Here is a 23,931-nt window from a genome sequence, read left to right on the forward strand (position 1 = left end):
CATCCTCTACTTTCCATGGCCTCCAGGGGTCCTTTATGCCTTCTGTTTCCTGACACATTTGTCCAGAGTGATGGGGAACATCAGAAAGGAGAAAGTGAACATAATCTTTGTTGCACCAGCATGGTCCAGGAGGGTCTGGTTCTTTGAAATAATGATCATGATGTCTGACTTCTTGGCTCTCCCTGCCCTTACTTATGCAGGGCCAGGTTCACCATCCCAACCTCAACTGACTATATCTCCATGCATAGAGACCGAATGGAGTATGCTTAGAATGCAGCATGCTGAATAACCATGACTATCCTGCACCATCATGGCCTCCAGATGGACTTCTATGAATACACCTTTCAGGTGTTCCACAGATGGTGAAGGGATAAACATATGGACTGTCTCAAATTGTCAGTCCCTTCCCTATTATTATTATTATTATTATTATTATTATTATTATTATTAGCACTCCTCCATGAGGGCATCAAGTGTGGCCTCAGACCTAACAGGCAGGTAACAGCTATCACATCATTGCTGCCACACAAAAGCAACATGGATCTCTTTGCATTCTCATCTGCACTGACTCCTCAAGGGGCTAACAAATTTTGCCCCATCCAATGGTGGGGTAATATTTGCAATTATACATCCTCACATAGTATCAGACTCCATTTTTAACCCAGCCTGAACTGTAGTGTAGCATTAGGAATGCCAAGATTAATATTGATTATGATTAGAGAAGGTGCAGATATAATGCTCTGCCATGTGGAAACTGACGGAGGCAGGAGGATTTGTCTGGCAGAAAAACAAGCAGCAAACAATCTGCTATAGTAATCTTTTAACTGTATTTAAAAGGTTAGCTGTAATATAAGTACAGGAAGAGATATTTCAAGTGAAAAATATTAGCATCCACTAAATTTCTATGTTTTTAAAGTTAACTGTTTGAAAAAAAAGTCTGTCTGCAGATACATATATTCAACTTTTCAACCCTCAGATGTATAGTTCAAACAATTTTCTTCATCATTCTAATCTCTTTTAATTAGTTTGGAACTGTAAGAGCCATATGACTATTTTATAAAAGCATTTTTCCTCTTCCAGATCTTTTTAATTCTTTGATATGCTAATATTTCTTTTTCTGCCTGTACCGTTTCAGCATGTGCTAATGTTAAATCATTATTTCTGAGAGATTTTACCAGTATTAAGACAATTTACCATGTGTATTACGGTGGTGTGTGTTTGTGTTGTATATTTCTGTTCTCTTGAGTCCTTGCTACTATATGTTGTAAAGATTTATTTTGTTAATACTGTGTTCTTGCACAGTTGCTGAAAAGATACAAGAGAATTATTTTGAATTTAATGTCCCATGTTTGGAGATGGTATAAGATACAGTGAGATAAGAGATTAGTTGAGTGAGTCATATCCTTTTTACTCTGTGAAGCAACTGTATTCACACTCTTTACGGTTTCCTTTTACAGTCACTCCCAGTGGCTGCAGTTCAGAGCAGCAATTCATGTACTAAGAAGCCATTCTTATTAGCTGGAGAGAAACAGTATTGTTGGGGGCTGGTCCTGTTATAGGACTAATTTCAAATACGAATGGATGTATAAGAAGCCAAAGATAATTTGCTTCTTCAGACTGAGAAGTGGGAAAATGTTGCAATTGGGGCATAATAAGGTAATCCCCCCTTTACTGGTTTTACATTTGCCTAGTGATTTTAGCAAGGCTATCTCTAGAGTAATTAAGTAAGAAATAAACATTGCTGTTTTTATTTAACAGACATGAGAACAAAAGTCCTGAACCTTTAAAGTGATACTAGGGAAAATGTATTTTTAAATTTGAATTAATGTTTTCATAGTCACCTTAGTAAACTTGTAAAAGAAATTCCCAAAGGACCTGTTAGTGCATCTTATGCTTTATTTACAGTTTTCTCTGTAGCATGTAAGTTAAAATGTATGGATTTAAGCTTTTTTTAACTGAAAGATGAAAGAGGTCTTGCACAGCTCTAATGACAGAAAGAAGTAAAACATTAAATCCTATCTTCTTCCTATGCTAAAGGAGTTGAAAATATTGGGACTAATTTTTAATTGAATCAAATATGCAAGGTGTATTCCCAATTTCCCAGGAGTATGAACCATTGCATTTGGGCAACATATATAAGATGGCACAGTCAATGTATGGAGATATTAGTATGTATAGTTTATATACATTTAATACTATGTACTGGACAAACTACTAGTAATACAGCCAGAAAACAAACTTCTGAGATGTTTATATTTTCTGCAAAATCTAAACATATGCTACTGAATATTGTATGCAAACTTGTTTCTATAATTGGCAGGACAGGAGTTCGTGTTGTTTAAGGGCTATGCAAACATAGCTGCTGGATGTTTTCATAGCAATTTTGTTTGGCTTCATAATACCTTGTATTTAAGATTTTATGGCTTTATTGCATGTTGGAATAAAAGCATTACTGTTTTGCTTAAAGCATGCTTACAAAAACGAAACATGTTTTAGATTTGGAAGGTGTTAAAAAGTTTTATGCTAGATTTAACACTGACAAAATAGTCACCCACCTCTTCTAGATGATAAAATATTAATCAGTCTTGAACGTTTATCTTTACACATCTTCTCTTGCCAATTAAAAACACTGCTATATTAAGTTTCTCTTACCTTATTTGGTGTCAGAGGAACTGGCATTCTAAATAATGAGATTTGCATAATCTCATGCGATTTGATTAATAAGTATGAGATGTGAATAATCAAAGATCCAAACTCTGCCAGAAAGCTTTGTTTTTCTTCTTCTTAAGAAAAGACGTAATGAAATGCTTGCAACATATTTTCTCTTTTGTTACTGATGATGAAATTCTTTGACACTTTATTATGTAAGAGTGTTACAGCAGTCCTGAATGCATTGGCCAGCAGAACTGTAAAGAAGCATCTAACTACATTCTTAGAATTTCTAAAAGTAATGACCTGTTCATAGCTTTCAATTTTAGAGTGTTGTCAATTAGAATACAGAGATTTTTGTGAGTTATTTTTGGCTACGTGGCCCTGTTCTGGAAGAGTTTATTTCTGGCTGGGTGGCATGGAAGTGAGTGGGGTTTGACCCTTGGTTGAGAGAAAAGCTTTCAACTTCGCAGAATATAGGGAGTTGATTTACATGTAAATGTATGGCTTGTGCAAAATAGTGTGATTATGAGTGTTATTGTGTTTACATGCCTGAAAGACCATATAATATCATCTTAATCCACTGGAAAAGAGAGAAAATGTGATACTTGTAGTTTTGCTATATAGATAGTGCTTATAGAATTTAGGCCCAGTACACACGGGTGAAAAGCAGCGTGGTGCCGCTGATACTAGGGTTCAGGAGCACACAGCAACTGCACACTCCCAAATGCCATTTTGACACAGTGCCATCAATACGGCGCGTAGATCCATGATGTGTCTTGTGTGATGCGTCCAAATGGAGTGGCGCACAAGACATGTCACTGCGACACCCCAGGACGCAAATGGTGCCTTGGCTGTGTCGCAGGAAAGGAGCTCCATTTCAGAGCTCCTTTTCCTAGCAGATCATTGTTGAGGCTGTGCAGTTGCTGCAGCAACAATCCAGAGGAGAAAGGGGTGGCCAGAAGCCATCCCTTTCTCCTAATCTCTGTACCAGGTCTTAGAGTCTCTTCGTTTATTCACAAGTGCTGTATATTGATTAGGGTCCTTTATTTCGTATGTTATTGCAATGGGGCAGGGAATTTCTTTGGATGATAATCATTCTGCAACACCATGTTATTGTATGCAAACTTGAAACATAGATGTGGCCAGTTTTTTAGACTGTTCATCTGCTTCTGCCCTATCCAAGAGAAGTACAAATAGGTGAATAGACCTCAACTTGATTTTACCTGTCCCTGCACATTTCCCTGCAGTGTGGGCTGAATGCACAGAAAAGCAATTTCTATATTGTAATCAAGGCCAATATCCAATAATATAATTTTAATAGCACAAATGACTGCATTTGTGGACATTTAGTTTCAGAAAAGAGGGAAATCCATTGTAGTGTACAACTATGTACCCAAGTGCACAAGATTTCAAAAAAAAATTGGTGCTTGTGCTTAGACTGATGGGTGCTTTTTTATATATATAATTAAGTTCATAGGAAATTCGATTTATTGATGTTGCAGCTAGTTGCAAAACCAATGAATCAAATTTCTGATGAATTTATTTTTAAAAAAAGACCAGTGCCATGCCTGGAATGGGTGATCCAGGCATGACAGTGGTCTGGAGAGGACCCTTGTTCCCACTTGAAACCAGTTCTGATCCTGGTGTGATCAATTGCAATCACGATGAAATGAAGCAAATACAACAACAACAACAAAAAAAAAAAAAAAAAAAAAAAAAAACAAAAAAAAACCAAAAAAAAACCACCCTGCATTATTCAGGTCTTGTGGAGGTCTTTCTCCCCACTGTCATGCCTGGAACAGGGGAGGAAGACCCCCACAGGTCCCCTCCAAACCCCTGCCATCCCTGGATCACCCATTCCAGGCATAGCAGTGGTATTTTTTAAAAAGTAAATTCATAGAAAATTCAATGAATTGGTTTTGCAACTACTTGCCTTTTACAATGAACATCAATGAATTGAATTTTCTGTGTGTGTGTGTGTGTGTGTGTGTGTGTGTGTGTGTGTGTGTGTATATATATATATATATAAATCATTCCCAAGCCGGGTTGCCCGGGCTGCTACTTACGTCACTGATGACACACAGATGATTGATATACATTTTAAAGTGATGTAAACAAGTGGAGATGACAATAGTGCCAAAAAAGAAGCAATTACAGGGGGGTATGAAAAGATCTGCTTTCATAGTGGGAACTATGGACCTTTTTGAATCGATTCACCAACACGGAGCAGAGTCAGGTTTAATTGTAATTGAGAATGAGCCCTTAGTATATTGGCGTTATTGGAGCTTGAATCTGAATGCATTTTGCAGGAACATGTCCAATATTTTCTTTAATTTTAAAAGCAAACCTATGACATTGACATGCAGATTTGGCTGAGGAATATGTTTTTCTTACTTGTATTTTTCCCTTCATAACATAGAAATCATAAATTTAAAAAACCCTGTGTGTGTGAAGGGGGTGCAGACAGCACTGGGTGACACCTGGTTGGGCTCTCCAGAGGGGTGCACATACTTCCCAGCTGCTCCAGCCCCAGGCTTCATTCCAGGGAGAAAGTCCAGGACTGGAGGAGCAGGAGGGGCATGTGCACACTCTTCCTGGCTGCTCTGGCTTGAGCTTCCTCTCAGGGAGAAAGCCTGTGGCTGGAGGAGTATGCCCTTTTGGCCACTGCTGCTCTGACAGCAGCTCTCCCCACACACCAGACGATTCCTGGCATAGGGACACCACTGAAAAAACCTAAATAATTATAGGATCATACAAGCGGGTGGCACATCTTGCTGTAAACTTGAGTCTGCCTTAAAGCCTCCAAGTACTTCAGAAACATACAAGATTTCAGCTATGTACACAGCGCCACAAATAATTTCTTCTTCTGGTTTAAAAAGTATTCAATTTTTATTTGCAATTTCACTATTTTTAAGATGAGAAAGAGATACTTAATAAAGTTGAAAAATCAGTAAAAGCACGTTCAACCATGTAGCTGCTTGATTTCATCTAGAGCCACTTTTGAAATAAAATTCTTATTTACCATATATTTAAAAGTACCATGGCAATTCTACAATTTTTCCTGCTGTTAAGAAAATGAGACTAGTATAGAACAAGTTTGTGATATGTCTTCAGGTCATTTCTGACTTATGGTGACCATGGGGTTTTCTTGGCAGAATTTATTCACAGGAGCTTTGCCCTTGCCTACCTCTAAAGCTGAGAGAGTGCGACTTGGCCAAGGATGTGCAGTTCACTGAGTTTCTATGGTCAAGTGCAGAATTGAACCTGATCTCCTAGTGTCCTGATCCAACACGCAAACCACTATACCATGCTTGCTCTCATGGTACAAGTTACTGAAAATCTGAATGCAGAAACAAACTTGGATCATAATTCTAGGATTATTTTAAAGTCATCTATACTTTCAGGATTCTTCTATGGCCAGATTTTTTGATGAAAACTGGAATATAAAAAGGTCTTGATACTATGTTAGGCTGTTGCTAACTAAGTTTAATGAATGTTCAACTGTTCATATGGATTGTGCTTCATTAGTTTGGGGCATTAAGAGGCAAGGGGCTTTATAATATGATACTGAGTAACTGTGCCATTGGCCCAAAACACACTGCAGAAATAATCCAGTTTGAGACTGATTTAACTGCCTTGGCTAAGTGCTAGGGAACCCTGTGAATTGTAATTGATAGTGGCACCAGAGCTCTCTGACAGGGAAGGCTAAATGTCTCAAAAAAGTAGTTTCCAGAGTTCCCTAGCATTGAGCCAAGACAATGTGGTCTCAAATGGACTATTTTTGCAGTGCGTTTTGGGCCATTAACAGAGGATTGCAACTGTGGAAGCTTCTCCCTTGTAGCTGCAGATTATTTTTCAGCCTATGTTGTACCCACAGAGAAAACTATCAGAGATTTTGGCACAAGACCAAATTGTATTTTGTAATTGTAATACAGTACCATGTAATACTGTACAATGTAAAGAGGAGCAGAATATAATGCAATTTAAAGAGAAGCAGAAGAGATCAGGAAATAGATGTCCTAAATGTGACTGTATATGTGACTGTTTTATCATGAAAACTGAAACTGCAAGTTTTTTCCCATAATAGTTCAGGCAGCAGACACTGCCTTCCAATAATGAAATTCTTAGTAATGTTAAGGAATTGTTGGATAGAACTAATGAATAAAATGTTGTTAGTAAGCCCTAGGCAAGAATTGTAGTAGCTCTGGCATTCATTTACCTCAGCTCTGATTTATTGTTCTGTGCAGAACAAAATCTCATTCCACTAATGGAATTTGTCTCTAAAGAGGACTTTGCTCACAGCAAAGCTCAAGGCATCCCTCATTATTCAAGTCTGACCAAATATTATGTACTAGTAGGAGTTCTCTTACCTTTATAACTTTGCAGTCTCATTTTGTTCTAAATAGGAAGACAAATCAGAAGTAGAAATCTCTGTGATAGAATTGTGATGTAGGAGATAGATGAGTTGAACCAGAAAAAAATCAATATTACAGAATAAAGGTTGCTCTTCAGAGCAGGTAATTATTAAGAACAAGTATATAACACATTTGTTATTGTTCCTTTCTTAGACAGGTAGTTGATTAATAGCTTAGAATGACTGGTTGGTGGAATATAATTTTAAAAGAAATTAGAATTTGTGCTGGAATGAGACCTCAGTTGAAGCTTTGGGAACATTACACTGCCAGCTGCTGTGTGTGTGTGTGTGTGTGTGTGTGAGAGAGAGAGAGAGAGAGAGAGAGAGAGAGAGAGAGAGAGTATGTGTATATGTGTGCTCTTATGAAGAAACAAGTTATTTTTATGGAGAGAGGTCAAATGAGAAAATAGGGGAGGCTAGAGGAATCTGAAGGACTCAGAGCTTGTCTTTGGAGTTGTTAGGAGAGACAATGGATCTCTTACTCTGTAGAAGTACAGTCAGTCTTTTGTATCAATGGGGCTTCCATTCTGGACACCCCCAATGGATTGCAAATTCCATGGTACCTCAAACCCCAGTCTCCTCATTGGCGGCACAACATCTGTGCAATTGCATTGGCTTAGCCAATGAGGGGAATTGGGCAGGGCCACCTGCAGATGCTCCAATCTGCAGATGGAAAGCCCGTGGATGGGAAGAGCTGACTATACCTGTTCAGTATTTCTACTTTTGTTTTGCTTTTATATTTCTGATTAATGCATATATTGTAAAAATGTAATAGGTTTCCAGTCTTATCTTAGTTATTATTGTTATTATTAACCTTTATTTATAAAGCGCTGTAAATTTACACAGCGCTGTACATACAATCTTTTTAATTGGACTGTTCCCTGCCCTCAGGCTTATAATCTATAAAGACACGACACAAAAGGAGAAGGGGAAGGGGATGAGGGCCAACAGTTCTTCTCTACCTCCGAGGCCTGGATCAGGGGAGATGGACTGGAGGGAGGACATAGCAATACAGGAAATGATTCAATAAAACAGGCAACAAAGGAACATCAAATAGCAAGTGACAATTATGCAATGCCTGGGAACGCTTTTCTGAACAGGATGGTCTTCAACTCCGTTTTGAAGCTGGTTAAAGAAGTGATGGCTCTTGCTCGCGGGGGAAGAAGGTTCCAGGAGTGAGGGGCAGCGAGTGAAAAGGGGCGAATTTGAGATGGGTCAGAGGAAATCATGGGCTGGGACAGCAGACCTTGACTACCAGAATGGAGGGCCCGAGTGGGAAGGTGAGGAGAAATAAGGTCTGATAAGTAAGGAGGGGCCAGCCCATGGAGGGCTTTAAACGTCGAGAGCAGGAGCTTATACTGAATGCGGAAAGGGAGGGGGAGCCAGTGAAGGGATGCCAGCACAGGAGAGATGTGGTCAGAGCAGTGGGCAGATGTGATAATGCGTGCAGCTGAATGCTGGACAGAGATTAAAGGACGGAGGAAGCCCAGCCAGGAGAAGCCTTGGAGGTCTCCAGTACTGACCCAAAAATTCTCACCATGTAAAAATACAAGGATCAGTTCTGATATGGGTGGTATAAGGGAGACATTTCCAATAGGAGGCAGTTTTTGTTCATCTCTGGAACATGATTATGTACTGAAAATGGGGTAAGTCATGTAAAAGTCTTTAAAATCTGAGCAAAAAATAACTAGAGTTTATTCACTTAAAATGCCCAACTTAGGTTCCTAAAGGTAGAATTGTACCTCATAAAGGTACTATTATATGCCCTGGGTGTACTGTAAATTCATGGTGACATTTATTTTGTCAGTTTTAAACTATGAAATAAAATTCTTTTCTCCAGAAAAAAAATCCAGAATTGTGGATATCCAGTTCAAGTTGAAGTGCAATTAAAGTTAATTCTATGTTGTTAATAACAACAAGAAGAAATAATAAATATCCTGTCTTCCCCCCCCCCCCCCAAACCACCATTTGTGACTTGTGGCACCTTATAACAGTTAAAATAAACATAGTTAAAAGTTTACAGTGTACAAAAGTAAATTGCCATTAAAATGTCAAAAAATTAAAATCAGTTGAAAACATTTTTTAATTTTTTTAAAATAAAAAATAATGTTTATTATAATACGTAAAAAGAGATAGCATGGTATAGTGGTTTGAACATTAGACTAGGTCTCTGAAGACCAGAGTTCACATCCCCTGCTCAGCCATGGAAACTTTGGGGAACCCACACTCTCACTGGAGATGATAACACCTGTAAATCCTGCTGAGATAGACGTGGGACTGAGGGCAGGGTATAAATACCGTAAATAAATAAATAAATTAATAAATTGCACGCAGCAGCAGTTGGGTGTGTGCAACCCGTATGCAGCCCAGACCCAGCCACGCTTATCCAGTGGCTTTTCAAAAATGTCAAGCTCCAGTTTTTGAAAAGCTGCTGGATAAGTGTGGCTGGGGTCTGGGCTGCATACAGCTCGCACTCACCTGGCTGCATGTCATAACACCCGTTTTGGATTTTTTAATCCCGCATCTATCCCTGTGTGATAATCTCCTCAATCTCAGCAGAAGGCAAAAGGCAAATCCCTTCTGAAGAAATCTTGCAAGGAAAACCCTGTGATAATTTTGTGTTAGGGTCACTTTAACTTAGAAATGCCTTAAAGGCACACAACAACAACAACATCAACATAAGCCTTTGAAAAACAACAACAGCAAATAAACATCCAACATATTATACAAGGCCCATTTCCCTCCAAAAAAAATCAATTCTCAAAAGCCTGGTGAAACAAAAAGTTCTTGCAGTACTGAAAGCTGCAGTGTTCTAAGAAATAGTGATGTTTGAAATGCACATAGAATGTAATTTCAATGCCTGATAGAATTTAAAACAATCACATTCTAGTGATGGTGGATTGTACCATAAACAGACTCAGGAAACACACCACTACCTGATTGTGAAGCAGCCACCTAGCCAGGACAACATGACTGTCAATTTGGTATGAAATTAATCAGTATATTTTGACCTACAAATGGATAGTTGAAACTTCTATATGTTTGGCTTATTGGGTCAAGTCCACTAAGCAAGGCGTCTGATCATCTGGAATCTGATTTTAGGGCCTGTACAGACGGGCGCTTTGGACCAGCCTGGGCCCGAACTAGGGGTGCATAGGGGCTGAGTGTTTACACACTCAGCAACCCTACTGTGCACCCTGGCCACTATTATTGCGTGCACCCATCCATACAGTGTGTGCAATGATGACGTTCATGCAGCACAGTGCCCAAACAGCACTGCACCACATGGATGTCATAATTGCGCATGAGCACGCCAATGGCGCCCTGTGCATGGCCTAAAAAGAACCCGCCGGGAACAGGTTCTTTTTAGGCCTCCCGGAGGCCATGGCGTTTGGTTGCTGCGGTCTCCATGCGCCCCTTTCTCCTAGTCTGTATAGCCCCTTACTTTCATTCCAAATAAGGACAACAATATGTGTCTGTTTCAGATCCTCTGCTGTGAGCTATGGTACTGCTGAACTGTAGACCTTACCTTAAAATAATTTTATCATAGCTGTACAGTAGAAGAAAACTTAAACTGACATTGGAAGATAGTATTAGTTACTGGAGGGACACAGCTGTTTATTGTGGGCCCTTGATATCCATTATAGGGTGGTTCCAGAGCCCCCCATGGCTAACAAAATCAGTGAATGCTCAAGTCCCATTATATACAGTAGGGTAGTAAAATGGTGTCCCTTTTATAAAATGCCAAAATCAAGGTTTGCATTTTGGAATGTATATCCTTTTAAAAACATTTTCAAGCCATGAATGGCTGAATGTGTGTATGTGGAGCGTCATCTGTAGTTGTTTTTAAACACTCCCGTTTTGGTGATTGGGAATGAAGGCTTAAATTATTCTAGCTACCTATTCAGTCATGGTACCATTTAATTGCCTTCTCTAACCATGTGTCATTTAGAAGCTGTGGACTACAATTCCCATTTCCCATTTTCTGCCTGCCATATAAAGTTGATAGAAGTTGGAGGACAAACTCTACATGGGGCTACCCTTGTGCCTAGTCCGAAAACTGCAATTGGTACAGTATATGGCGGCCAGATTGATTACCGGAACATCCAGGAGTGATCACATAACACCAATACTAAAGTAATTCCACTGGCTACCTATTAGTTTTCAGGCACAGTACAAGGTGTTGGTTATCACCTTTAAAGCCCTACATGGCTTAGAGCCAACTTATTTAAGGGATCACCTACTTCCATACAATCCACCCCATGCTCTCAGGTTTTCTGGGAGGAAATTACTCCAGCCTATAAAGACCAGATTGACTGCTACCTCCCAGAGGACCTTTTCTGCAACTGCTCCCAACCTGTGAGATTGTCAAATTACCAATCTAGATAACTTTAAGAAAGCTGTTACGACGGATCTCTTCCGACAGGTCTTCCCAGAATGAACTACTCGGTCATGAAATTACCTCCCCCACACACATATATATGTGATTCTGCCCATCATTATTGTCTTAATTGTTTTTATGTAATATTAATCTCAAACTGTTTAATTCTTTTTTAAAGGGGGAGTATATTTTGTATATATTGTTGTATTTTTTTAACATTGTAAGCTGCTTTGGTTGTTTTAACAAAAAGTGGGGCAGAAATAAAAGTTGTATTTTATTATTATTATTTATTATATATACATATAATTTCAATTTTTCATTTGAAAGCTTTGCAATGAGGAAGAATCCTGGTATCTGGAATACTTAAAAATTATCCACTTTTTCTAATGGAAACAGATGTTTATAAATATAAATAACACAAATTAATTGTAGTGAACTAATTTAACTATTTTTTTTAGATTGTAAACCTGAGGGCAGGGAACCGTCTGACTAAAAGATTGTATGTACAGCACTGTGTAAATTTACAGCGCTTTATAAATAAAGGTTAATAATAATAATAATAATAATAATAATAATAATAATAATAATAATATGTGTTCTTGGGAACACTTGACATAGACTTCTGTTACAGGTATATGTATGTCATTCAGTAAGTGAACTGACCGGGGTATTACTCTCCCAAGACTCAGCTTCCTAGGTGCTGATTCCAAACTCTTGAATTCCCTTCCTACAGAGATTAAGATGAATCTGTCCTTCTTACCCTTCTGTTCAAAGTCGGAGGTATTTTTTTCCCTAGCCGGCACTGGAAGCTATCTGTTTATTAGAAAATGGATTTTAATAATTTGCTGTATTATTTTTAATTCTTGCTTTCTGATGGAAATGTTTTAAATTGTTAATTATACAGATAATTTAATTATATTTTATCCATAATTTTAAATCTTGTTTTACCCATATGTGTTTGTTTTAATTTTGATAACTGAGTCCCAGTTCTGTGGAAAAGGTGGAATATACATAAATAAATACAGTAATCATCAGCTAAAATCAAAATAAGAGTCTCCAGAGATCCTTATGGAAAGGGTGGGGGAGAAGAATTGTATGTGCACAAGGCCTGCTATTGGTCATTCTTTTAATGCAAAATTATGCTCTTGTACTGAGTCTGAACCACCTTCGTCTTGTTTCTACTAAAATATCAAATCCATTAAGGCTAAAGACTTAAGGGGATTCAGATAAATCCCTCAGTCAGGAAATGACTTCTCCAGTGGGATTTCCGTGCTTGTTTAAGGTGTCTTATGTGATGAATCTGTAGTCGTTGCCACTTTCCACAGCTTGATTCTCTCCTTCCCTCCTAGTTTCTCTAGTAGGGTGCTTGCTTGTGTTTGTCTATTCCATTTCTTCTCCTTGAGACTGCCGCCACCTTCCTAGTTGAACACAGAGGAGATGTTGCTTTAAAGCCAAAGACTTCAGCAAGTTGTATGTTGGTTGCTGGCCAGGGTCATGGATAGATGAAGTTGTATCCCAACCCAGTTTTCCTCCTTTCCTCTCCAGTCTCCCCCACTCCCACTTTCTAAACGTGCTAATCTAAATATTTGTTCAGCTTGCCAAATGTATATATTCTAGTTCTCCATATTAGCAGTGCTTGGCATCTTGGTCTCTCTCTCTCTCTCTGTAGACATTTAAAGATCCGTCACTTACTCATAGGGTGTGAGGAGGGAAAAGGTTGAATAGGGAGCCATCCAGTGAGTGTGCAAGGTGTTAGTAATATGGACAGGAGCACAAGATGGGCTATTGGTTGTTAGGTTTATGTTTCTGGGAAGGAGGGGGAAATGCAGCTGCTCTGTACTGATTTGAATTAGGTTAGGAGAGATGTGTGCTGACCAACATATTTGAATCTTGTTTATTACAAGTAGGTGTGGCATTAACAGAGAGAGGTCAGGGCAGAATACTGCAAAGTGGACCTGAACATAGCCCGAAAAACCCACAAAAAACTATGGACCTGAATTATTTTTACAGATGTGGCTTCATCCTTGAAGACATAGAATAATACATTTTCATTTTGATCTTTCAATTATTTGCCACTTTTCACAAAAGACAGGAGTAAGTCATTCTTGATAGAATGAAATAACTTAGCTTTTGTGAGCAATGCACTAGATCTATTCAAGGTTCCTAAGTATGAGCATCATTGGGATGTAGTTTTTGAAAACCCTTTACTTATAGTTGGGAAGAGGGTTATGAGCCACAATGGCATGCAATCTTGATGCCCTAGTTACAAAGATATATAACTTCACTTTGCAAAATTTTCACTTAGATGATTTATGAGAAGATATTAAAAATGTGGGACATCATGAATGTATTTTCTTTTTTTCAGAGGACCAATCCTGCTGGAACAAGTAATGCAGAATTAGCCCAAACGGATCCCGGGATGTACCAGTTGGACATTACATTAAAAAGAGGTCAAAATTTAGCTGCTCGTGATCGAAGAGGTAAGAATATAGTGACAAAAACACTGTTTTTATATAAATCTGACTGGGAAAGTATCTTTTTTGGTGTTTCTCTGCTTAAGTCTTGCTAATTGAGTCTATTCATCTGGCATGTGATCTCCCTCTCTTTCTACTGCCCTCCACCTTTCCTAGCATTATTGTCTTATCTAATGAGTTGTGCCTTCTCCTGATGTGGCCAAAGTGTAACAGCCTTAATTTGATAATCATGCTTCTAGATAAATTTCTAACTTTATCTGCTCAAGAACTCACTTAGAATCATAGAATCATAGAATCGTAGAGTTGGAAGAGACCACTAGGGCCATCCAGTCCAACCCCCTGCCATGCAGGAAGTCCAAATCAAAGCATCCCTGACAGATGGCCATTCAGCCTCTGTTTAAAGACCTCCAAGGAAGGAGACTCTATCACCTTCCGAGGAAGTGCATTCCACTGTCGAACAGCCCTTACTGTCAGGAAGTTCCTCCTAATGTTCAGGTGGAATCTCTTTTCCTGTAGCTTGCATCCATTGTTCCGGGTCCTGTTCTCTGGAGCAGCAGAAAACAAGCTTGCTCCCTCCTCAATATGACATCCTTTCAAATATTTAAACAGGGCTATCATATCACCTCTTAACCTTCTTTTCTCCAGGCTAAACATCCCCAGCTCCCTAAGTCGTTCCTCATAGGGCATGGTTTCCAGACCCTTCACCATTTTTGTCGCCCTCCTTTGGACACGCTCCAGTTTCTCAATGTCCTTTCTGAATTGTGGCGCCCAGAACTGGACACAATATTCTAGGTGGGGCCTGACCAAAGCAGAATACAGTGGCACTATTACTTCTCTTGATCTAGACACTATACTTCTATTGATGCAGCCTAAAATAGCATTGGCCTTTTTAGCTGCCGCATCACACTGTTGACTCATGTTCAACTTGTGGTCTACTTGGACTCCTAGATCCCTTTCACACGTAGTTTCATTCAGCCAGGTGTCACCCATCCTATATCTGTGCATTTTATTTTTCCGCCCTAAGTGCAATACCTTACATTTCTCTGTGTTGAATTTCATTTTGTTAGCTTTGGCCCAGCTTTCTAGTCTATTCAGGTCATTTTGAATCTTGATCCTGTCCTCTGGGGTATTAGCTATTCCCCCTAATTTGGTGTCATCTGCAAATTTGATAAGTATGCTCCCAATTCTGTCATCCAGGTCATTGATAAAGATGTTGAATAGCACTGGGCCCAGGACAGAGCCCTGTGGGACCCCACTGGTCACTTCTCTCCAGGATGAAAAGGAGCCATTGTTGAGCACCCTTTGGGTTCGGCCGGTCAACCAATTACAGATCCATTTAACAGTTCCTTTGTCTAGCCCACATTTTACAAGCTTGTTTGCAAGAATGTCATGGGAAACCTTGTCAAAGGCCTTACTGAAATCAAGATATACTACATCCACAGCATTCCCTTCATCTACCAAGCTGGTAATTTTATCAAAGAAAGAGATTAGATTTGTCTGGCATGACTTGTTTCTCTGAAACCCATGTTGACTTTTTGTGATTATGGCATTGCCTTCTAGATGTTCACAGACTCTCTGTTTAATGATCTGCTCCAGAATCTTTCCTAGAACTGATGTCAGACTAACTGGATGATAATTGTTGGGATCCTCTTTTTTCCCCTTTTTGAAGATGGGGACAACATTTGCCCTCCTCCAGTCTGCTGGGATTTCTCCTGTTCTACACGAGTTTTCAAAGATTATTGCCAATGGCTCGGATATTACATTTGCCAGTTCTTTTAATACCCTTGGATGGAGTTCATCTGGTCCCGGAGACTTAAATTCATTTAGATTAATATAATAAATAAATAAATAAATAAAAGTTTTATTTATATACCGCAGCCTTCCATAGATCAGGGCGGTTTACAACAATGAAAAATACATAAATCAACAAATCGCGCGCAAACAGTGCATCAAAAAACAATAAAAGCAATAAAAAGGATAAAACCCCAATTAGCCCTTCCTCATGGCCACGGAAGAGGAGGGAGGCCCTAAAAAGATGTTCATGGGGGGAATGCTTGATGAAATAAGAAGGTCTTTAAATCCTTCTTGAATTGGGCCAGGGAGGTAGTCGAGCGGAGCTCAACGGGCAGCGTATTCCAGAGGGCCGGGGCGGCGATGGAAAACGTCCGCTTAGTGACGGAAGAAAGCCTAGCCCCTGGCACCTTCAGGAGTTGCTGCCCAGATGTTCTGAGGGTGCGGGACGGAATATATGGGGAGAGGCGGTCCTTCAGGTATCCTGGACCCAAGCCATTTAGGGCTTTATAGGTAATTACCAACGCCTTATATTGAGCTCGGAAGCGAATAGGCAGCCAGTGAAGATCTTTTAAAATCGGTGTTATATGGCTGGTCCTGGGAGCACCAGTGACCAGCCGGGCTGCCATATTCTGCACCAATTGTAGCTTCCGAGTTTGGTATAAGGGTTGCCCCATGTAGAGTACATTGCAAAAATCCAATCTTGAGGTTACCAGAGCATGTACGATCGTTTCAAGGTCCCTCTGGGCCAGGTATGGGCGCAGCTGGCGAATCAGCCGAAGCTGATAACATGTGCTCCTGACCGTCGCGCTCACCTGAGCAGTCAGGTGAAGCGACGAATCCAGAAGCACCCCCAGACTGCGCACGGAGTCCTTCACAGGGAGCGTGACCCCGTTCAGGACAGGTGGAACCACCGCCATTCCTGGACCAGGGGAACCTATCACTAGTACCTCCGTTTTCTCTGGATTCAGCTTGAGTCAGTTTTCCCTCATCCAGCCCATTACTGACTCCAGACAGGCCACGAGAGGAGAGACACCATCCCCAGTCACTGCATCAGTCGGAGACATAGAGAAAATAATTTGGGTGTCATCAGCGTACTGATAACCCCGCGCCCCATGTCTCCGGATGACCTCTCCCAGCGGTTTCATGTAAATGTTAAATAGCATGGGAGACAGAATGGCCCCTTGAGGGACCCCGGTTTTAAGGGGCCTCTCGTCGGAGCATACGTCTCCCAGCTGCACCATCTGGGACCTCCCAGAGAGGTAGGACCGGAACCACTGGAGCGCAGTGCCCCCGATTCCCACCTCCGCTAGGCGCCCCAGAAGGATACCATGGTCTATGGTATCGAAAGCCGCTGAGATGTCCAAGAGCACCAGCAGGGACACGCTTCCCCTGTCGATACCCAGACGGAGATCATCGACCAAGGCGACCATGGCCGTCTCAACCCCGTAACCCGCCCGGAAGCCAGTTTGAAATGGGTCTAGATAATCCGTTTCATCCAAGACCGCCTGAAGTTGGATTGCAACCGCCCTCTCGATCACCTTCCCCAAAAATGGCAGCAGCGAAACTGGCCGATAATTATTATATACCAGGGGGTCGAGGGAGGGCTTTTTCAGAATAGGTTTTACAATGGCCAATTTGAGTTCTGATGGAAATTGGCCCTCCCTCAAAGATGTATTAATAATCCGGCGTAACAACGAAGTTACCGCCGGTCCCCCCTGGGCCGCTAGCCACGAGGGACAGGGATCGAGAGAGCAGGTCGTCTTCCGAACTCTTCCGAGGATCTTGTCCACATCATCGGTACTCACCAACTCAAATCGATCCAGTACAATAAAGTCCACGGAGGCTCTGGACACCTCTACCCTAGGTTTTGCTTGAATGTCGGCGTTAAGACCTTCGCTTATCCGAGAGGTTTTATCCGCAAAAAAGTCGTTAAATTGGTCACAGCAGGCCTTAGAAGGTTCAAGGATCTGGTTCAGGGAGGGGGGGAGCTGAGTTAGCTCCCTGACCACCCTGAACAACTCTGCTGGACGCGACTCTGCGGACGCAATGCGAGCAGCATAGAACGAATTCTTTGTTGCTCGTATTGCCTCTCCGTAGTCCTCTAACAGTTGGTCTAGGAGAGCCTTGTCGTCTAAGCAAAGGTATTTCCGCCAACGGTACTCTAGCCGTCGCAGTGCCCGCTTCCTTGCCCGGAGGTCTTCCGTATACCAAGGCTTACATTTGGAAGCGGGCCTGAGAGGGCGCTTCGGGGCGATACTGTGTATAGCCCTTGAAAGACCGGTATTCCAGATACCGGTGAGGGCATCAACAGAATCGCCGTCGCTACCAACCATGAGCCCCTCTAAGGCCTCTTGGAACCTTCCAGGTTCCATCAGCCTTCGAGGGTGGACCATCCGAATAGGTCCACCACCCCCGGGGGGGATCTGGGTAGAGACCTTGATTTTTGCCTCTACCAGGAAATGATCCGTCCATGACAAGGGGGAAATATTAACTATTTCCGCCCACGGATTTTCCGCATCCGAACAGAAGACCAAATCGAGAGTATTACCTGCACAATGTGTGGGACCCTGTATCAGCTGGGACAGGCCCATGGCTGCCATGGTTTCCATGAATTCCCGAGCCGCACCGGATGGAACATAGCTGGCCGCAAGAGGGATGTTGAGGTCGCCCAGGACAAGAAGCCTGGGCGTCTCCAACATCAGCTCTGCGACCAACTGTGTCAGCTCGTTAAGGGAGTCCGCTAATGCACGGGGTGGCCGATACACTAACAGAATCCCTAGACTGTCCCTAGCCTTTAGGGTCAGGTAGATACACTCAATATGGGACGTCTGTCGGATGTGGTTCCTGATGAGGGACACGGTGTTCCTATGTATCAAGGCCACACACCCCCCCGCCCACCTAACCTGCGCTGGTCCTTCACCGAGAACCCAGCAGGCAGGGCCTGAGCCCACACAGCATCCCCTTCAGGCCCTAGCCAGGTCTCGGTAATGCAAGCCAGGTCACATTTTGAGTCCTCCACAAGGTCGTGGAGGATGTGGGTCTTGTTATTGATTGACCTGGCATTGCACAGGAGCAGTGACAGGGTTTGTGGCACGGTTGGAGCGACCCTCAGGTTCCTTTGGTTGGGAGGGGGACCGGAAGGAGGGATAGATATGATGCATCGATCCCTCCTTCCCCTGGAACGTAAGCCCCTTCTCCCACCGCCATACCTCCCCTTGCCCCACACTACCTCAATAGGAGCTCCGCTCAACACGATGTTATCCCTTCCCTCCCCAGCCTGTGCATTCCCCGCCACCAGTTCCTCCCCCCATCCCACCGTGGCAATATAAAGAGCAGGGGTGTTCCTCTACTATCTCTTTACTTATTCTGTGCTGAAATTCCCCTATTCTGTCCTCTGCTCCATTATCCTCAGGTTGAGCACCCTTTTCCTTTTCTGAGAAGACTGAGGCAAAGAAGGTGTTGAGTAATTCTGCCTTTTCTCTATCTCCTGTTAGCATTTTGCCATCTTCTCCACGCAGTGGCCCTACCGTTTCCTTCTTCTTCCTCTTGCTGCGGACAGATCCAAAAAAGCCCTTTTTATTGTTCTTAACCTCTCTAGCAAGCCTGAGTTCATTCTGTGCTTTAGCTTTTCTGACTTTACCCCTACACATGCCTGCTATTTCTTTGAATTCCTTTTTCGTGATTTCCCCCTTTTTCCATTTCTTATACATGTTCTGTTTCAAACTTAGCTCAGTTGAAAGTTCCTTAGTCATCCATCCTGGTTTCTTGAGACACCTCCCATTTTTCTTTCTCACTGGAACTGTTTGAAATTGTATCTTCAGTATCTCCCTTTTGAGAAAGTCCCATCCGTCCTGAACTCCTTTATCTTTTAGTATCTCTGACCATGGAATCGCCCTCAATACTTCTCTAAGTTTACTGAAATCCGCTCTCCTAAAGTCTAGGATGCGTGTCTGACTCTGCCTGGCTTCTCCTTTCCACTGTATTACAAACTCCAGGAGAACATGGTCACTTCCACCTAATGATCCCACCACTTGCACCCCATTAACCAAGTCATCCTTGTTGGTTAGGATCAGATCTAAAATAGCTGACCCCCTTGTTGCCTCTTCCACCTTTTGAACCATGAAATTGTCTTCCAGGCAAGTGAGGAATTTGCTAGAACTTGAGGATTTTGCTGAGTTTGACTTCCAGCAAATATCAGGATAGTTGAAGTCGCCCATCACTACTACATCTCTCTTTTCTGACTGTGTGGTCATCTGTTCTAGAAAGATATCATCCAATTCCTCAGTCTGACTTGGGGGTCTGTAGTAGACTCCCACCGTAACACCCTTGTTGTTTCCCTCCCCTTTGATTCTTATTTGTATTTTTGGCTGTCCATGATATCCTCAGCCCTCTTTTCCAGCACCACCAAAAGAAATGATTTTCTTCTTACCCACTTTTTTCACTGTGCAGCTCTCACATCTATACATGGTGATGGGAAATACAGTGGGTTGGATTATTCTAACTTTAATGTTCAGTTGTATATCTTTACACTTTAGGATCTTGTATAGTTCTTTCATAACTGCACTTCCCATTCCTAGTCTTCTTATTTTCTTGACTGTGGTCTCTGTTCTGATCAATGTTTTATCCAAGGTATGGGAATTCTTTAACTATTTTGTCTAGGTTGAATTTGTCTATCATTGTCTAGGTTGAATTTGTGTAATTTCCCCTTGTTTATATGCAGTCCATTTGCTTTTTAAAGTATATATGTTTGTAAGAGAATACAGATTCCCTATTCATTCTTAAGCCATATAGCAAACTGGATCTAACAGACAAAAGTATCTACGGGGGAAAATAAACAGCCCAAATGGCTGCCGCCCCTTTGAGCACTGGATTGGGACTGCAGCAACCGCACGTCGTGGCTCCAATCCAGCATTTTTTGATCCCAAAAGAAGCATCAAGATGCCGCTTCTTTGGGGAGCAGAAAAAGGGTGCCTTTGTTGCCACAGTGGCACTTTTTGGTGCTCCGTTTGGCATATGGCATCTGAATGCTGTGCGAAAAGAGTGCCATAACAACACCTACTGTGAGGTCAGGCAGGCAGCATGACAGTGGCTTGGGGTGGAGTTAATACTGGCCCTTTTGGCTGGTCTGTTTAGCCTCTATGACTAAAACAGATTCAGTCTAACAGTTTTGGCTCCTGGTTGGCTTCCATAATCACCTATTTTCTAGTCTGCACTACAGAAATAATGTGGTTGCATGCTGCTTTATCTGTCAAGACTCAATTCTATGGAAATCTGGAATTTGTAGTTTTGTGACATATTTAACCTCTGTCAGAGATCTCTGGTGCTACAACAAATTACAAATCCTAGAATTCAATAGCATCGAGCCATTGCAATTAAAATGGTATCCAACTGCATTATTTCTCCAGTTCATATTAGACCCTATGTTTGAAAAAAAGCCAAGTGTTCTATACCTGGATGCCTAAAATGAAAGTGGTGAGATAGGGAGTACAGCAAGATTGACAGCTTCAACCAGTATTTAATTAGCTCTTACCTTTGCTGCTGAGTACTTTTGTGAAGCAGGAAAAAACCTGCTGTGATTCTTTGTTTTTGTTTTTTAATGTTATGCCTCTTTTTATATTGAAGCAGCTCTGAATTGCTGTCGTGCTGGATAAGTTACTAATCTGGTCTTGGTAGCCTTTGATTTTTTAGATGTCACAGGCATGTAAAATTACTAGTTGTGAATATGTCAGGTTTTATGTTAAGGATGTCTTCAGCAGGAGCAGTAAATCTCATTTTATTGGTGTTTAGATAATCCTAGTACTATGGATTTCATTTGCTTCAGAGATGATGCCTTGGGAGTATAATGAGAAATAATTCAGTGTGATATTCTAGTCATTGTAATAGGCTTAACATCTTCTAAATCACTTTTATCTATATTGCAGCAAATAACAAACTGTCTCAAATAGTTCCAATACTGACCTTGATTGAATGGCAATGGGAAAACAGCATTATATGAATTCTCAGTGATTCATTCCTATTTTTAATATATATCATAAAGCAGGACTTGCCAAACTGTTCTGTAAATTAATACATTTTTATCCTATGAAATGATCATGATTATAGCAATGTTTAAAAGTAAGCTGAATCACAACATGAAATAAGGCTGCTTGCTAGGGTGGTAATTCTCAATGACAAGATCAAGAATCAAAGCTGTGACATGTTAGCCAAGTTACAGTGGACCCTTGTTATCCAGTGGGGTTTGGTTCCAGGATCCCCTGTGGATACCAAAATCCATGGATGCTCAAATTCTATTAAATACAATGACACAGTAAAATGATGCTCCTTATATAAAACTGCAAAATCAAGGTTCCCTTATTGAACTGTATATATTTTTAAAATATTTTCAAGCTGTGGATGCTTGAATCCATGGATAAAAGATCTGTGGATATGGTGGGATGACTGTACTTGTTATGAAGTTGATTTTCTGTGCCCTGATTATTGATAATATCCCGTTGAAAACAATGTGAGTACATTTTATTTTGCATTTTTCCTCTGTGTGGCGATTGTCAGATTGCAACTCTGCCTTTGGGAATCTTATACGTTAAAATTCAAGACAAATCTGTCTATTGCAATGACCATTATCAACATGTCTTATTGATACCACATCTGGATTATAGCAGTGTGCCTTACATAGGGATGTCTCAGAAAGTAACATTGTTCCAGAGTGTGGCAGTGTAGGGTTGCACATAGGAAATACTAGAAACATTGTCAGAAGAGCTGGACTGGCATTCCTCTTTATTCTGGTAACAATTCAAAGTGCTGATCCTTGCCTTTAATGTCTTGAATTGTTTGAGACTAGAATAGTTTTTTCTGCATGAGTCTGTCTGCCAATTGGAACCTGTCCTTGAAGAACATTGTATGTGTCCCAGAATTCCCATTACAGACCAACCACCTCTACTTTGGCAAAAACTTTACTGTTTTAGAAAGGCATTTATATTGTTTCTTGCTGCCTTGCTGAATTTAATTTTTGAAAGTCGGATTTTAAGAATTATGACATTTACAGTTTGAAAATTTCTTAAAATTTGTACCTTCTCCTGTTTGAGGTAGTCAAGGACAACTTTATGAGCATTGTTGTGGTCCCAAGCTGGCCACTGCAAGGAGCTGGAATTTAAACTGCTCCTTTTTGGTGGTGGGAGCAGAGCGGCTTCTGGCTGTTTTGGTGGCATGTGTCATGCAAACGCCTCACCCCCAAAGCAGCCGGAAGCTGCTTCTTTAGGCCCATGTGTTTTGGGCCTATGATTCCTTTATTCCTTAACACGAAGAGGCATTAATTACCTCTTTGGTCCAATAAGCTGTCCTCATCCTACTAGATTTTACCAGCCAGGAGGGCTATGGGACAAGAATCCAAATGGCCAGTGGTCATTCGATTATATACATGTAATTTGTTCACAACTTCTTGCTATATTAATTGAAACTTATCCAATAAAATCCATCCAATAAAAATTGACGAAATCGTACTTTGGAAAACTCTTGAGACCTATATACCACGATAATAACCTCAAGGTTCCAGTGGATTGAAGAGATACTATGCTCAAAAATGCCTTGCCAAAAAGGTCACAGTGGGACACTCAGGCCGCATCTGCACTGCAGAAATAATCAAGTCTGACACCACTTTATCTGCCACAGCTCAATGCTATAAAATTCTGGAATTTGTAGTTTTGTCAGATATTTAGCTTTCTCTGTCAGAGAGCTCTGGAGCCCCAACAAATGACAAAACTCAGAATTCCATAGAATTGATCCATGGCAGTTAAAATGGTGTCAAACGGGATGTAGCCATTAACTTTCATAATCAGCTTAAAGGCATTATGTAAACAGCTGAATGGGATATAGAGGGTGCAGGGGAGGCAGCAAACAAACATTTCTTCACTGCCTTAACTGTCATTGAGTATGCTTTACAGGGGGTACAGACAAGCATTCAGTTGTCTTTGGAGTTCATCACACGGGAGGAATTTTTCTTAATTTCGAATGAAAAGAAAGTGGGGCTAGAACGCATTCACATGAATTTGCTAGTTCAACTAATTTATGTGAATTTGAATTGTGTTCGGACTGACTTCCCATTGCCCGAAATTGCATGTGGTAGTCTATCATGCAATAACGGTAAACCCCATGATTGCGTTCGGATTGCCATGGGATTATACTTCCAATTTCCCTTGACTGATAACGTCCTTTGCTTGGCG

The 23,931-nt window shown here is 41.1% G+C and overlaps 1 protein-coding gene across 1 annotated transcript in view; it reads left to right on the forward strand.

The window, feature by feature from the left end:
• LOC149323842 (multiple C2 and transmembrane domain-containing protein 1-like) overlaps positions 1 to 23,931 on the forward strand; it is a 253,115-nt gene that overhangs the window by 53,246 nt on the left and 175,938 nt on the right. The window contains exon 2 of the mRNA XM_089482469.1: positions 13,813 to 13,927. Within this exon, the coding sequence (XP_089338595.1) occupies positions 13,813 to 13,927 (115 nt within the window). The remainder of the gene's footprint in view (positions 1 to 13,812; positions 13,928 to 23,931) is intronic.

Source organism: Sceloporus occidentalis, unplaced genomic scaffold (genome assembly GCF_023333645.1).
Source record: "Sceloporus occidentalis isolate IW3139 unplaced genomic scaffold, rSceOcc1.0.p SCAF_1, whole genome shotgun sequence".
In the NCBI taxonomy this organism is placed as follows: Eukaryota; Metazoa; Chordata; class Lepidosauria; order Squamata; family Phrynosomatidae; genus Sceloporus; species Sceloporus occidentalis.